The sequence below is a fragment of the Salmo salar genome, chromosome ssa15, assembly GCF_905237065.1.
Source record: "Salmo salar chromosome ssa15, Ssal_v3.1, whole genome shotgun sequence".
In the NCBI taxonomy this organism is placed as follows: Eukaryota; Metazoa; Chordata; class Actinopteri; order Salmoniformes; family Salmonidae; genus Salmo; species Salmo salar.
In genome coordinates this window covers 40,082,325-40,098,859 of record NC_059456.1, presented here as the reverse complement: position 1 = coordinate 40,098,859, position 16,535 = coordinate 40,082,325, and the positions used below count along the sequence as shown (strand labels likewise).

Here is a 16,535-nt window from a genome sequence, read left to right as displayed (position 1 = left end):
AAATGACATTGGATTTTCCTTAGTAGACTCAAGGAACAGCTCATCCTATATCACAAATGTTTTCAAGCACAGCTTTCTCATCCTGAACGTGAAATGGGTATTTGGTGCTTGTTTAAGGAAATCCAGTATAGCTTATTAGTTTATTCCGTTTATAGTCAATCAAATTACCACTATGAAATAGTATGTGAGTAACCTTGACAATGGTACACATCATATGCAAAACTGGTGTGAGTTATTTTCCGTCATCGGTGCTGTATGCGTGTTGAAAAAGTGCCTCCTTCTTTTGCGCGCCAGTCAGTGTGGCTTCAGTCGTGCGTTTTAGCACCCCGGCGGTTTCAGCACTTTGTTGGAAGGACAGCTCCCGCGCCTCAGACCTGCTTTGGCAGATGGTCAACATCTTCAGCAAAGTGATCATTGTACAAATCCCCGAGTAGCAATGGACGACATTTTAGATAACTTATCTTTTACTGGACATTCTGTCTTTTATAACTTTACTGATGATTGGATACCTGATGGAAGGGAAACTATTTATTTTATTATACGATGTGTCATACCGACTGTGTATATTCTGATCATAACGATTGGGTTGTTGGGGAACATTACCTTGGTTAAGATTTTTATCACCAACAGTGCAATGAGGAGCGTCCCCAACATATTTATTTCGAGTTTGGCAGCTGGGGATCTTTTGCTTTTGGTCACTTGTGTTCCAGTGGACGCATTCAGATACTTCTTTGAGGAGTGGATCTTCGGTGTTGTGGCTTGTAAACTAATACCGGTCATTCAACTCACCTCAGTCGGAGTCTCAGTGTTCACTCTCACGGCTCTCAGCGCTGACAGGTAAGATCAAGAATAGATGAATGGGAAGTATTCTTATTGCCAATATTATTGTTATGTATACCTAATTGCAAATGTTAAGAATAATTACCAATGTAATTCATAATGATTCATCAATTGTTATGATTATTTTTATTGACAACACAAGTTTTATCATAATTCAATGCTGTGTAAATGTCACTGACAAATCTGTGGATATTTTGATTGACAAACCAAGTGTGGCCTCAGAAATGTTTAAAATTAATCAAATAGTGTACACCTGCTGGTTGTATTGACTTCAATAAGCCTGATTTGTGTTATATTGTTTTATTCAGGAGAGACACGGTTAGAATGGCCATTTATCTTCCCTGGAAGTAGCAGCATGAATGCTGAGATTCGAAAAAAATGGCACTGTACATTTGACAAATCACAAGAATAAGAGTATTTTGAGTTTATTTCCAAAACACTATATCCACACATTTTTCACAGTTGTGTTTTTTTCACCAGAAATGATTGCTTATGAGTACCTTCATGTGTGTGTAAAATATTGCTTCATAGATTTTAGGTGTGTATTAAAATGTTATTTTTTTCTTCTAACAAACGCTACATATCTATTCTTTAGCTGGAATGGAATGTTCATATGCTGAATATGTATCTGTGATATGTGGTTGTCTCAACTAGCTATCTTAAGATGAATGCACTAACTAAGTCGTTCTGTGTCTGCTAAATTACTAAAATGTTAAATGTTAATGTTTTACATACAGATCTCATATTACTGTATTTATAATTTTTTATATTGATTTCACAAATATATCATTTGTACAGTTCTTTATAAAAAATGTAGTTTTTTGTTACATTTGACAGTGTAAAACCTAGCAGTACTACTTAGGCGGATATTGTTACGGTTGTTACGGTTGTAGTAGGAAGGAGCGGACCAAAATGCAGCGTGTGTGTCATTCCATATTTTATTTTCCACTGTGAAACTATGCAATACATATAAATAAACTGAATAACAAAACAAACCGTGACGCAGAGGTGACACAAACACTAACTCAAAGACAATCTCCCACAAACCCAGGTGGAAAAAACACCTACTTAAGTATGATCTCCAATTAGAGACAATGACCACCTCCCTCTAATTGGAGATCATCCCAAACAAAACCCAACATAGAAATACAAAACTAGAACATGACAACATAGAAAAACTAAACTAGAACACCCCCCTGATCTACTCTACCATAGAAAATAACAGCTTTCTATGGTCAGGATGTGACAGATATACTGCGTTTAGCAAAAAAAACATGTTTATTTGTCTTGCAAATACCTGTCTGTCATTAAACAACCCCATGCTATGATTAGATAGATCTGTGTGTTTTTCACTCTTTCAGAAGTTCTTTAAACATTTCTGTAACGGGCGTTGTAGTAAGTGGACCAAAGCGCAGCGGGTTGAGTGCTCATTATATATTTATTTTGAACACTTAAGAAAACAAAACAAGAAAACATACAAACGAACAGGATTACAGGCTAAACACAGCTATGCAATCACAACTTCCCACAAAACCCTAACAAAACATACCCCTCTATATAGGACCTTCAATCAGAGGCAACGAGGAACAGCTGCCTCCAATTGAAGGCCAAATCAATAAACTAAACATAGAACTAAAAAGACTAGACTAGAACATAGAAATATACTAACATAGAACATAGCCCAAAAACCCCGGAAAACACTAAACAAACACTCCTCTACATAAACACACACCCCGAACCACAAAACAAATACCCCCCTGCCACGTCCTGACCAAACTACAATAACAAATAACCCCTTTACTGGAGATGCCAGACTGGATACACGCACCTCAAGGCTAGTGCGAGGAGCAGGAACAGGATGAGTTGGACGACACTAAATAAACCCCCCAAACTAAAGGGAGGGAAGGGAGGGTGGCTGCCATCACCGACGGTTCCCGTGCTACACCCCCCCCCTCCCCAATCCTCCTACTGTGGAGGTGGCTCAGGCTCTGGCCTTAGTCCCCCACCTAACCTGTCCACCCCCGCTGAATGCCTCTGGCTGAAGCGCATCGCTGTAGACCTCGGGCTGAAGCACTTTGCTGTAGACCTCGGGCAGACGGACGATTCTGGGAGCTCCAGACTGTAGGGCGACTCACTCGGTTTTGGACTGTGGGCCATCTCACTCGGTTCCGGACTGTGGGCCGTCTCACTTGGTTCCGGACTGTGGGCCGTCTCACTCGGTTCTGGACGGGGGTACTGTCGCCGGAAGCTCTGGACGGGGGTACCGTCGCCGGAAGCTCTGGACGGGGGTACCGTCGCCGGAAGCTCTGGATGGGGGTACCGTCGCCGGAAGCTCTGGACGGGGGTACCGTCGCCTTAAGCTCTGGACGGGGGTACCGTCGCCGGAAGCTCTGGACGGGGGTACCGTCGCCGGAAGCTCTGGACGGGGGTACCGTCGCCGGAAGCTCTGGACGGGGGTACCGTCGTCGGAAGCTCTGGACGGGGGTACTGTCGTCGGAAGCTCTGGACGGGGGTACTGTCGCCGAAAGCTCTGGACGGGGGTACCGTCGCCGGAAGCTCTGGACGGGGGTACCGTCGTCGGAAGCTCTGGACGGGGGTACTGTCGTCGGAAGCTCTGGACGGGGGTACTGTCGCCGAAAGCTCTGGACGGGGGTACTGTCGCCGGAAGCTCTGGACGGGGGTACTGTCGCCGGAAGCTCTGGACGGGGGTACTGTCGTCGGAAGCTCTGGACGGGGACTGCGCACTGAAAGCCTGATGCGTGGGGCTGGTACTGGAGGTACCAGACTGGAGACACGCCCAAGGCTAGTGCGAGGGCAGGAACAGGACGAGTTGGACTGGGCTGACGCACTGAAGGCCTGGTGCGTGGGGCTGGTACTGGAGGTACCAGACTGGATACACGCACCCCAAGGCTAGTGCGAGGAGCAGGAACAGGACGAGTTGGACTGGGCTGACGCACTGGAGGCCTGGTGCGTGGGGCTGGTACTGGAGATGCCAGACTGGATACACGCACCTCAAGGCTAGTGCGAGGAGCAGGAACAGGACGAGTTGGACTGGGCTGACGCACTGGAATGACCTGTCTGTCATTAAACAACCCCATGCTATGATTAGATAGATCTGTGTGTTTTTCACTCTTTCAGAAGTTCTTTAAACATTTCTGTAACGGGCGTCGTAGTAAGTGGACCAAAGCGCAGCGGGTTGAGTGCTCATTATATATTTATTTTGAACACTTAAGAAAACAAAACAAGAAAACAAAACAAGAAAACATACAAACGAACAGGATTACAGGCTAAACACAGCTATGCAATCACAACTTCCCACAAAACCCTAACAAAACATACCCCTCTATATAGGACCTTCAATCAGAGGCAACGAGGAACAGCTGCCTCCAATTGAAGGCCAAATCAATAAACTAAACATAGAACTAAAACGACTAGACTAGAACATAGAAATATACTAACATAGAACATAGTCCAAAAACCCCGAAAAACACTAACCAAACACCCCTCTACATAAACACACACCCCGAACCACATAAAACAAATACCCCCCTGCCACGTCCTGACCAAACTACAATAACAAATAACCCCTTTACTGGTCAGAATGTGACAATTTCAGAAAATGTACACTACCGGTGAAAAGATTTAGAACACCTACTCATTCAAGGGTTTTTCTTAATTTTTTTGGGACTATTTTCTACATTGTAGAATAAGAGTGAATACATCAAAACTATGAACAAACACATATCTAATCATGTAGTAACCAAAAAAGTGTTAAACAAATCAAAATCAATTTTATATTTGACATTCTTCAAATAGCCACCATTTGACTTGATGACAGCTTTGCACACTCTTGGAATTCTCTCAACCAGATTCATGAGGTAGTCACCTGGAATGCATTTCAATTAACATGGGTGCCTTCTTAAAAGTTAATTTGTGGAATGTCTTTCCTTCTTAATGCATTTGAGCCAATCAGTTCTGTGGTGACAAGGTAGAGGGGGGTATACAGAAGACAGCCCTATTTGGTCAAATACCAAGTCCATATTATGGCAAGAACAGCTCAAATAAGCAAAGAGAAACAACAGTCCATCATTACTTTAAGACATGAAGATCAGTCAATATGGAACATTTCAAGAACATTTTAAGTTAATTCAAGAGCAGTTGCAAAAATCATCAAATGCTATGATGAAACTGGCTCTCATGAGGATCGCCACAGGAATGGAAGACCCAGGGTTACCTCTGCTGCAGAGGATAAGTTCATTAGAGTTACCAGCCTCAGAAATTGCAGTCCAAAATAAATGCTTCACAGAGTTCAAGTAACAGACACATCTCAACATCAACTGTTCAGAGGAAACTGTGTGAATCAGGCCTTCATGGTCGAATTGCTGCAAAGAAACCACTTCTAAAGGACACCAATAAGACGAAGAGACTTGTTTGGTCCAAGAAACATGAGCAATGGACATTAGGCGGTGGAAGTTTGTCCTGTGGTCTGGAGTCCAAATTGGCGATTTTTGGTTCCAACCGCCGTGTCTTTGTGAGATGCGGTGTGGGTGAACGGATGATCTCTGCATGTGTATTTCCCACCGTAAAGCATGGAGGAGGAGGTGTTATGGTGTCGAGGTGTTTTGCTGGTGACACTGTCTGTGATTTATTTAGAATTCAAGGCATACTTAACCAGTATGGCTACCACAGCATTCTGCAGCGATATGCCATCCCATCTGGTTTGGGCTTAGTGTTTTCAACAGGACAATGACCCAACACACCTCCACGATGTGTAAGGGCTATCTGACCAAGAAGGAGAGTGATGGAGTGCTGCATCAGATGACCTGGCCTCTACAATCCCTTGACGTCAAACAAACTGAGATGGTTTGGGATGAGTCGGACCGCAGAGTGAAGGAAAAGCAGCCAACAAGTGCTCAGCATATATGGGAACTCCTTCAAGACTGTTGGAAAAGCATTCCAGGTGAAGCTGGTTGAGAGAATGCCAAGAGTGTGCAAAGCTTTCATCAAGGCAAAGGGTGGCTATTTGAAGAATCTCTAATATAAAATATACAGTATTTTGATTTGTTTAACACTTTTTTTGGTTACTACATGATTCCATATGTGTAATTCCATAGTTTTGATGTTGTCAATGTAGAAAATAGTAAAAATAAAAAATAAAACTTGAATGAGTAGGTGTTTTGAAACTTTTGACTGGTAGTGTATATATAGTGTTTTGAAAATAAGCTCTTCATGTTGTATTCCATAAAGAATGAGGGTGGCAAGCCCAGTTCAGTTGTATTCAGTTATCATCAGGCATTCAAGAGGAGTCATACAGAATAATCTGCACAGTGCATAATTTACTGTCTGAGTGTGTGAGATTAAAAGGGCAACCATGCCTGAATCTTTGTTTGGGACCTTAATTTGACCTAGCAGACCATTTCCTCCCCCACACATACCCTCACCAAGACCACTGATGCATGGAGACAGTGACCTTCTCAAGTTACCATTCTATATCCCAACAAATAACCTGTCTTCTGGTATTAAGAGCTCCTACCTCAGCTAAAAGTTAACTGGTGTCATGAAAATTCCTGGTCTGACTCAGGTCTGGACATCAATATGAAAGTATAAATGTTTTATTATCATATTAAAGTCCATGGGATTCTCTGATATAAATAATACCCATTGTGCATGCCATTATAGAAGTCCAAAAATGGTACAGTGCTTTGTAATGACTCTTTCTATGACACAGAATGTAATATAGAGCTCTATCAGTTGGAGGAAAAGTTTGGCTATGTCAATCGTCACTGGAGATGACCATGACTTTTGGCCATCCCTGTCACTAGGGGCCATATGGTGAGATTGCAGTCTACAGCTGTTCTCTCTATGGTTTCCCTAGTCCAATTCAGCATGTCATTTTGTGGTGAAGAGCAATGAAAATAAGCCATTTGTATGCTTACTCGATGTGAGGGCTTTAAATAATTGTATCTTATTAGCACTCACCTGGGTAATGCTCACAAACATGAAAACACAATAAAGTGGGATTACAGTGGTTTGTTCATGTAAATTCAGACAATAAACCCATCCTTGTTTCTCTCTGGTGCGGTATCAATGTGTCCATTTTCTGTGCTTGTCTGTTGCCGCCTGAGGCAGCGTGGTCTATGACTATGGGGGATTTCTACACAGGCAGAAGGCATCCGAGGCTGCTGGAACAGCACAGTCAAGGGCAGTGTACAAACCTCCAACTGCCAATCGAGATTCTCCTCCAGATCAGACATTTCATCTGCAGAAATATCGTTAGAAAACAGTCAGGATGTGGAAAATCTTATATCATTGGAGCAACAAATCTCTTTATGCCCAATGGAGCGAACATCCTCTGTTGCACCCGCATTTCCTATATTTTTCCCCCGCATTTCCTATATTGTTTGACTTAGCAGAACTTAATTATTCTATACACATAACACTGAGTGTTGATTTACACGGGAGATCAGGCCAAAGTCTAACCTATACATTTGTTTTATTGATCAGCTTGTAAACATTTGGGTTTATATCAATATTTAGATGCACTTTGGCAGCAGTGCAGAAACACATTATTGTTTCAGTTAAATCTTTATAATTTCATTTACTGGTAATTATTGGAACCCTTGATCTCAATCCAAGGATATCATTATTTTGGGTGTGTTACGGTCAGGACATTCATTTGTTAGCTAGTGCAATCATCATGCACTCCATAGATCTTTCATGTGTATGTAAAATATCCCCTCTAACACTCCATAAAGCTTCTATTCGGTACTCATGGACTCAGAAATTCCTTGTCTTTGTCAAAGCCTCCTAAAGTTAATTAGATTAATTAAATATAATCACATAATTGACATTTGATTTTAGACAAGGAAATTAGAACAGTAAGGACAGCTGGCCATTTAATCCCATTTGCATGGAAAAGACTGCTTTGAATGTAATTTCATTATTAATATGAAAATGTCAGTAAAGGCTTTCCATTAACGTTAATTTGTTCTATCTACAGTAATGCTTCACTGAGGTTGAAAAAAGTTTGGAGAGTCTGAAAAAGGTTTTGTGAGTCTATTATCAGTGTGTGAGTTGCAGCGAACCATCAAATAATTAATGATCACAGGTTCAGTCATATCTGTCTATCACTGCTTCTGAGTGTCATGTCTGTCCTGATCCTGGAGTTTCGCTGTAGCCTTTGACACCAAGATTACATTTTGGTCTTGTGTTGTTGTGTTTTCAGGTACAAAGCCATTGTGAATCCTATGGACATCCAGACATCTAGTGCTGTGTTCTGGACGTGTCTGAAAGCTGTGTCCATCTGGGTGATCTCCGTCCTGCTGGCGGTGCCCGAGGCCATCTTCTCCCAGGTAGTACACATCCAGGACAAGAACGTGACCTTCACCGCCTGTGTGCCCTATCCCCTCTCCAATGAGATGCATCCCAAGATCCACTCTGTCCTCATATTCCTGGTGTACTTCCTGATTCCCCTGTGGATCATCTCTGTGTACTACTACCACATCGCCAGGACGCTGGTCAAGAGTGCTCACGACATGCCTGGGGAGATCAGTGAGCACACTAAGAGACAGGTAGGTAACAACAACAACATCCTGTATATCAAACAAGTCACGAATGAGGTTTGACTTTTACAGTTGTGGTTATTAGGAACGGCATATTAAGAACATTAGGTAACTTGATGGATCCATTTGAATTGGACATTTTGAATATCTCATTCCATGCTTTTAGGGTACAACACATCTGTTGTTTGATAATACCGGTGTAGGGAGCATACAGTGCATCCGGAAAGGATTCAGACCCCTTGACTTTTTCCACATTTTATTACGTTACAGGCTTATTCTAAGATTTATGAAGTAATTTGTCCCCCTCATCAATCTAAACACAATAGCCCATAATAACAAAGTGAAAACAGGTTTTAGAAATTTTTGCTAATGTATTAAAAATAAAAAACAAAAAAACCTTAATTAAGTATTCAGACCTTTTGCTATGAGACTCAAAATTGAGCTCAGGTGCATCCTGTTTCCATTGATCATCCCTGAGATGTTTCTACAACTTGATTCTAGTCTACCTGTGCTAAATTCAATTGATTGGACACGATTTGGAAAGGCACACACCTGTCTACATAAGGTCACACAGTTGACAGTGCATGTCAATGCAAAAACCAAGCCATGAGGTCGAAGGAATTGTCCGTAGAGCTCTGAGACAAGATTGTGTCGAGGCACAGATCTGGGGAAGGGTACCAAAGAATTTCTCCAGCATTGAAGGTCCACAAGAACGCAGTGGCCTCCATCATTCTTAAATGGAAGAAGTTTGGAACCACCAAGACTCTTCCTAGAGCTGGCTGTCTGGCCAAACTGAGCAATCAGGGGAGAAGGGCCTTGGTCAGGGAGGTGACCAAGAACCTGATGGTCACTCCAGAGTTCTTCTGTGAAGATGGGAAAACCTTCCATAAGGACAACCATCTCTGCAGCACTCCACCAATCAGGCCTTTATGGTAGGGTAGGCAGACGGGTCTGAATACTTTCCGAAGGCACTGTATGTTGGTCACATGAATCTTGGGGCTTGTTACATGAAATCCAGTAACCAGGTTTCCTGAAAAAGTCCCAAACATTATTGCATGTTATAGTGCATATTAAGCTAGAGTGCACGTTGAGATAGAGTGCACATTTGAATTTGACGAAACTGAACAGCATCACACATTTTCTTGCTACACAGGATTTGTTTTATTTTTGACATAACCCCGGAACCCTAGTTACAGGTTTTAATGTGAAGAGGCTCCGGGTTTTAATGCAGACATTTCCATTTGTAGTCAAATACACCAAGTAAATATTTTAAATGTTGTAAAGGGCAAGTGGAGGACCATGTCAAGATGTATCACTGATCGTTGCATGGATGCTCGATCTTTACTGTCTGCAGAGGTAATAAATTATACATCAGGGGAAGGAGGAAGTAAATTCTAAATGTAAGCAATGATCTGGTCAGGTACATTCATTTGAGCGTCCATTGACCAAAGAACATTAAATCAGATGCTGCTTTGCTTTAATATTTCATACAAAGTTAAGAACTTCTAACTAATCATCAGACAAATGGGCTCAAATCCAGATCACTACCCAACCAAGAGCATGAGTAAACAGATATAGTCCAAAACCAAAACCCATACCCAGCTTCCAATCAATGAGAACCTGACTCAGACCTGACCTGAATCCAGGTCATAAAATATGCAAGTAGGTGCTTACACTGGCCAATGTGAGGCTGATATCAACAATGAGCAATGCATAGTAAACAGTATTGATGAGTGGTGCTGGAAGGGCTTCATGTGTTGTCTTATTCACAGCTGTGAGGCAATAAGAGACCCGAGACCCAGCTATCCTCTACAGTAGATACCCAGTGAATCTGGTATACATCTGTGCGACACGTGAAAATACGAGAAGCCTGGAGGATGACCAAATCATTGAACCTTCAAATGCACATTAGCTTTTACTGTCTCTGCCTCAAAGTAATCCCCGGCACTATATCCCCACTAATCAAAGTTATTGTCTCTAGATTTGTTTCTGTGCATTTGTATTTCAAATCAAATTAAAGGACTTAATCATTTGGGTGAACCCTTAAAATAGAAGAACAACACAGACTGTTGATGTTGTGGCTGTGTACATCTCCTATTAGACAGGTCCAGGGGGATTGGGCTGCAGAGGCTCAAGTCTCATTTAGAGGAAAACTCTGATAGCATCTGTCTCTACTGAAAGACATTTAAAGGTATTTAACACTAATTATATGACAAGTTGCATTAGCCTGATGAAAGACGGGATAGAGAGAGAGAGAGAGAGAGAGAGAGAGAGAGAGAGATTTGCTGACCCTAAACACATGATTCTGGTAATTGTTTGAGACATAATGAAACAGTATTGGTTGAATCTCTATCTATCATGTCTAACAGACATGCACTTCGGAAAGACAGTTTCTATTCATTACTTTATGAAAAGCTATAGTAACAGTGGTCTTAAAGGGAAACTTCACCATTTTTCAACTTCCTAATCATTATCTCCAGCACCACCCCAACATCAACATATGTGAAAATTGTGCGTTTCTATGTTTTGTAGAAGAAAGATACAGGAAAATAAGTGTTTCCAATGACATCATTGGTGTGAATTGTGTGATTTTGACCAATCGTGAGTATGCATTGCCTACTAATTGGTTGATGATGTCATTGGAAACAGTTACCTTTCTCTAAACGTTTTACTACAAAACATAGAAACGCGACATTTTCACATATGTTGATGTTGGGGTGGTGCTGGAAATGATGAACTGCTGTACGATACATTTTCAATAAAGGCCGTAGAAAATAGGCTTTCCGATAATCATCTAATCTTTATCTATTTTAAATCACTTTGGAATAGAGGATGGTCCCTACAATGGTGTTTGCAGATTTACAATTTAATATGAACAATGACACTGTCCAGGCAGACACTGCTAGTGAATATGATTTCAGACGTGATATGTATGAATGTAAACATACAGTCCAACCATCTCCCTATGCCAGGGGTGTTATTGTGCTGTTATGATATGCAACAATTGCTCTGGAAGGATTCATTTGGCAGGCTTTCTACACAAAAGTAGGCTAACACACAAAACACAGTGACAGCATAATCAAGACAATATTAGTTAAGCCTCCTGTATTTAGAACTATGGCCTTGGCTACAGTCTGTTAACTTTCCCTGGCACACAGTTCCATAAATAAAACTTTCCTTGTCGGCTGTAGAAGTTTATAGTAGGAATAGTTTATAATTCATACCCCACACTTCTTACTGAGACCAGCAAATACAACAGTGAATAACTTATTGTGACGCGATAACAACAATGTAGGGAATTACATGTTTGGCTATGAAAGATTGTTGATACTGTGCCGAATTATAAGCAAAGTTATTTAATTTTGACATCCATATCAATGTAGACCATCTTTACTGTCTAACTAACCAGATATAACAGCTTGCTATTGACTAAGATTCTAATACATTTCTGAATAATTTATGAAGTCCAGTTCAATACAAGATATAGTGCTGATCAGAAGAAAAGTTGCTGACAAGTTAGTGGATTGTTCAGGTTTTTGTTGAAGAACCTAAAAGGATTGTGGGCAGAGTGCCAGCATCACGTCTTGATAGCTGGCTGCCATTGAATGGCGAGCTAAATCATGACAATTACCCAGGATATAAAACCAACCCAGACTTGCATTTCAGAGCTCAATCTCCTGCTCACTTCACTGATGGTTCAAATAGGATGACAGCAGTACTCAGAAGCTGTTATCTGTGCTGTTTGTCAGACACTCTGTGGGATGAAATGTTGATTGGACTGGACCTTCTTGTTTGACATTTCTGCTCATACGATAAAAGGTTATGACAGTACAGATATCTTTGACCCTTCTGAAGAGTGCTGACTGCAGGGCACTTAAAGTACTGATGGCTCTTGTTTGTTTGTTCATACTTGATTGGTGTCTGGTACATACTGTATTGATACTAAAGGACAATAGCCATACTACTTGTAGCCTGTAGCCTGTAGCCTGTGCACTATTATTCAAAATACAGAAGAGAGTGATTTGGACACATTTTATTTCATAGGGCTTCTGTATTCTGTGATCCTTCTGGATTTTCTATTCTGTAATCCTTCTGGAGGGATGCCTTCAGTATTTTGTATTCTCTAGTCGTTCTGGAGGGAGACCTTCTGTATTTTGTATTCTGTAATCCTTCTGGAAGATTGAAATGGCTTTATGTTATATAATATGTATTTTCAAACACTACATGTCTTTTTTTTTCCCAAGATGGAGACGAGAAAACGGCTTGCCAAAATTGTTCTGGTTTTCGTGGGCCTCTTCGCTCTCTGTTGGTTCCCCAACCATGTCTTGTACATGTACCGCTCCTTCAACTACCGTCAGATCGACTCCTCCCTGACCCACCTCATCATCACCCTGCTAGCCCGGGTGTTAAGTTTCTCCAGCTCCTGTGTCAACCCGTTTGCTCTCTACCTGCTGAGCGAAAGCTTCCGCAGGCACTTCAACAGCTCACTGCACTGCAAGAAGAAGCCCCACCACGAGCGCAACACGAGCTACCAGCAGAGCACCTCAGCCATAAGAATGACCTCCATCAAGAAGACCACCCCTACTGTCATCAATGGACATGGCAACAGGCAGGAGGTCTCTCTGTAGGTTTAGGAGTGGTAGGAGTGGCACCAACAACAAAAAAAGATAACGTGCAAAACTTTACAAGGTGGACTATTCTGAAAAGGACATGCATGTGTGCTCAAAAGAAAATGTTTGGCTTGAAGCCGCCTTGTCTATACATTTCCCACAATGCTACATATTGCTGCAGATGAGATGGTCACCTATGAACTGAAAGTATTGAACTGAACATGTTTGTCAACAAATCTGTCGTAAATACTGGTATCCACAATGTTCCACTTTTCATGTTTTTTGGTCAATCTGATGCATGTATCACTTCACAGAGTTTGTATAGATATACTGTATGCTGTCTGTGACACATACTGCCCAAACTCCAAACCTAAAGAGCAGGCAATTGCTTTTATGACAGGAAATCTGTCCATGCACTTAAAAACAACATTATAATGGCTCCCAAGGGGGCACAGGAGTTAAGGGTAATTTCAACAAAAATCATAATGTCCCTTTAAGTAATTATTTCCCTCAAACATCTGCCTGAAAGTGGATAGAAGTGCCAAAGCAGACAGAGGGGACCACAGGAAATGTACGCTGGAAATGAAACCAACATTTACCAAGTGTTGATGGGAACCTGCATGCCACTATTGCAGGACAGTGAGATGATAAACACCATACAAATTTGTTCATGAGATATATATTCACTTTGACAATGCCATTTCCTGTGCTATGTTTGAATGTTTATCTTCAGATGCTCAATGTGACACCAATGTTTGCTGTTTTGTTAAGTAAAACGTGTCCCAGTACGTTGAACTGCAAATGCTGCAACAATGCTGTACATTTTTTGTATAATATTGTGTTGTTATTTTGCAAACGTTGACCATTCCATGCACAGCATAGCTTCATTGAGCATGTAAAGGAATACGCTCTAAGAACAGTGTGCTTTCTGAACATGATTAATCATGCTCAATTACACTCAATTACATTTAAAGACATGCTTCTATACTTTGGCAACTAGTAAGTATTTTTTAAACCTTTGGGCTGGATGTGTCAATGTGTAGTTCATACATACATAATCTATGAGCAGAATTACTGTCTGACCTCAATAAGCCACGAAATTCCTAGTTTGAAAGCGACTGTTTTCTGTAAGCTGTAGGCTCCAGTTTCCTACATTTACCCCCACGTGGGCAAGCTCCGTAGCAATTTGAGTTCAGTCAATGAGTTTCAGCCCTTTGCCATTTGAGTGACAGTTAGCAACGCTCACACACAGTAGAACAAGAGATAGAGAGCAATGACGTGGTGCACATATCTGTACATTTGTGATGGAGTATGCAATACTCGGGGGACCACTTTTGGCTCGTGGGTGCTACTTTCAGAACTACTGGCTAACAAGTATACAAAAGTACCAGAGAATATCTTTAATTACACTTATCACTCAGGAGATCATGATTACTGGATTAAACCAACTAACACGTTACACATTAACGTCCTCAATCAAATCCTATCTCTTCCTCTTAAACAGAAAAACGGCCGTTTTTGTACAAAATCAATCTGTTTAATAGGCTGCATTTACATAGGCAGCCCAATTTGAGTCTTTTACTCAATTATTGGCAAAAGAGCTGATCTGATGTGGAAAAAAGTGTAAAAAGATTAGAATCAGGCTGCCTAAATGCAGCCTTAGTAACATGTCCTGATACACTGATCTCAAGTGATAAGTCAACAGGTCCCTCACTGGAAAAGAGATCTGTGTCCGTAACAACAGAGAAAAGTAAATGGCTGAGTCTACAGCTATTTTCTATCGTCTGTCCCCTTTTCAGTGCCATGGAAATATATCTGTGTTATTCTACCATAGTTCTCGATTCCTTCATCATTTGTGATACCTTGAAACACTATGTACAATGTACAATGAAAAATGCATGTGTTTGAAATTCTTCATCATATAAAGGACCTCGTTGCTATCAACGCAATGTGATACTATGAGCTCCTAATTTCTGTGGATTTACAATGTTTGTTGAATTAGGAACGGATCCTCCAAGGCTCCTGCTGTTTGTCTGTGGAAAAGTATATCCACAGCATGTAATACCATCACAACAAATGTGAAAGTATGTCATGTTAAATGTGCCAGGTGAAATTGTCTGTGAACAATTGTAATGTTATGATATGTATGCTTTCATTCAAATTTGTTCTGCTTATGAATCACATATTATTTATGGAATATTGATATTTGACATGCAAATATATACTTTGTGTTGCTATTACGTTATTACATATAATATAAATGTGATCAAATTAATAAATTCTACTCACAAGATTTAGCCTGTTGGGTCTGTGGTATGCACCTACATGTGGTATGTCCATAGATGTTTGTCCGTATGCATATTTCACATTCCTCCCCAACATGCATTAGTCTTATTTATTCAGGACCATGCCAATGTTAAGGTGAGCAACCTGTCTTTATTAATTTCAGAGAGCGCATTTAGTCAGACAAGAGAGACACAGCAGAGATAATGGATCTGTTGTAAATAAAACACTCTTTTTAAAGGGGACTTTATCTCCATCTCCCAGGCCTGATTTGGTTTGAAATCGCAGTGGTTCATCTTGTTTTCATTTCCTTCATCATTTTCTGAATAGGGTGATTCCCAGCGCAAACACGGTGGGCTTATAGCCATAGGAGGTGGGAGGTCGATGTCCTGATACATGAATATACTGTATGTATGCACTGATAGAAGTAGAGGGAAATGTATAGAAACCTGTAGTCTCACGTTGCCATACCTCCAAAATCACGTCGTTGTCACGCCTCCCTTGGAGGCCTGGAGAATTTTGTATTGCAAAAACGTTTTGATTGGATGTTACATTTCAAGAACCCTCCCCCCACATGCCGTTGGTGCTAGATTAGGGCAAATCCAGGATCCTTGGGACGTCCCTACACTAAACCCTACCCTTACCTTTACCCTTACCCTAACCTTGACTTTAACCTTAACCCTTACCTAACCCTATCCTTAATCCTTACCTTAACCCCTTTAAATGTCAACTTCAGTGGGGTAATGTCAGAGTTGAGACGTCCCAAGGATTCCAGATGGCATGAACAGTTGGTGTTACAGTATGTTTGTCACTGTTTTCAGACCAGGAAGGACACATTTTTCAGAGAGTTGTTCCATATGCTGGTTTGCAGAAAATTGAAACAACATTGCAGAAAATTGAAAAAATCCTGGAGGAAGTGTGCTCTATACACAAAATTGACATACATCAACATAATTTGATGTGGTTTTAATTGCCGATTTAGACTTTTTCAGGCTCTCAGGAGTATTCAACAAATAAAGACTCCTAGAAAGAAGGAAGTTTACTACTGAATTGTGTTAATTGTGCTGTGAGTTGTTTATCCATCAACAATATGTACAACACAGGTTACACCTGCTTGACGAGGATATGCAAACAGTATACATTTTTGGCATAAAGTGAGAGACACAATGAATGGCTTGCTGGCAGAGTATGATTAGCTTTTAGCTTATGATACGATTTATGAACCAGCACACCATTGTGC

General features: G+C 41.0%; 1 protein-coding gene across 1 annotated transcript; it reads left to right on the top strand.

Moving 5' to 3' along the window:
- Window positions 1–242: 242 nt before the first annotated feature.
- LOC106571412 (neuromedin-B receptor) lies at window positions 243–15,309 on the top strand. The gene is made up of 3 exons (XM_014144470.2): window positions 243–837; window positions 8,066–8,411; window positions 12,647–15,309. The coding sequence occupies exons 1-3, from the start codon at window positions 437–439 to the stop codon at window positions 13,028–13,030; spliced, it is 1,131 nt and encodes a 376-aa protein (XP_013999945.1). The 5' UTR covers window positions 243–436; the 3' UTR covers window positions 13,031–15,309.
- The last annotated feature ends 1,226 nt before the right edge of the window (window positions 15,310–16,535 follow it).

Bases quoted from the DNA above. Each gene is read 5' to 3' on its own strand.
- LOC106571412 (XM_014144470.2), top strand. From the start codon at position 437: ATGGACGACATTTTAGATAACTTATCTTTTACTGGACATTCTGTCTTT. The intron at 838-8,065 runs GTAAGATCAAGA...TTGTGTTTTCAG, and splicing joins ACGGCTCTCAGCGCTGACAG to GTACAAAGCCATTGTGAATC. The intron at 8,412-12,646 runs GTAGGTAACAAC...TTTTTTCCCAAG, and splicing joins GTGAGCACACTAAGAGACAG to ATGGAGACGAGAAAACGGCT.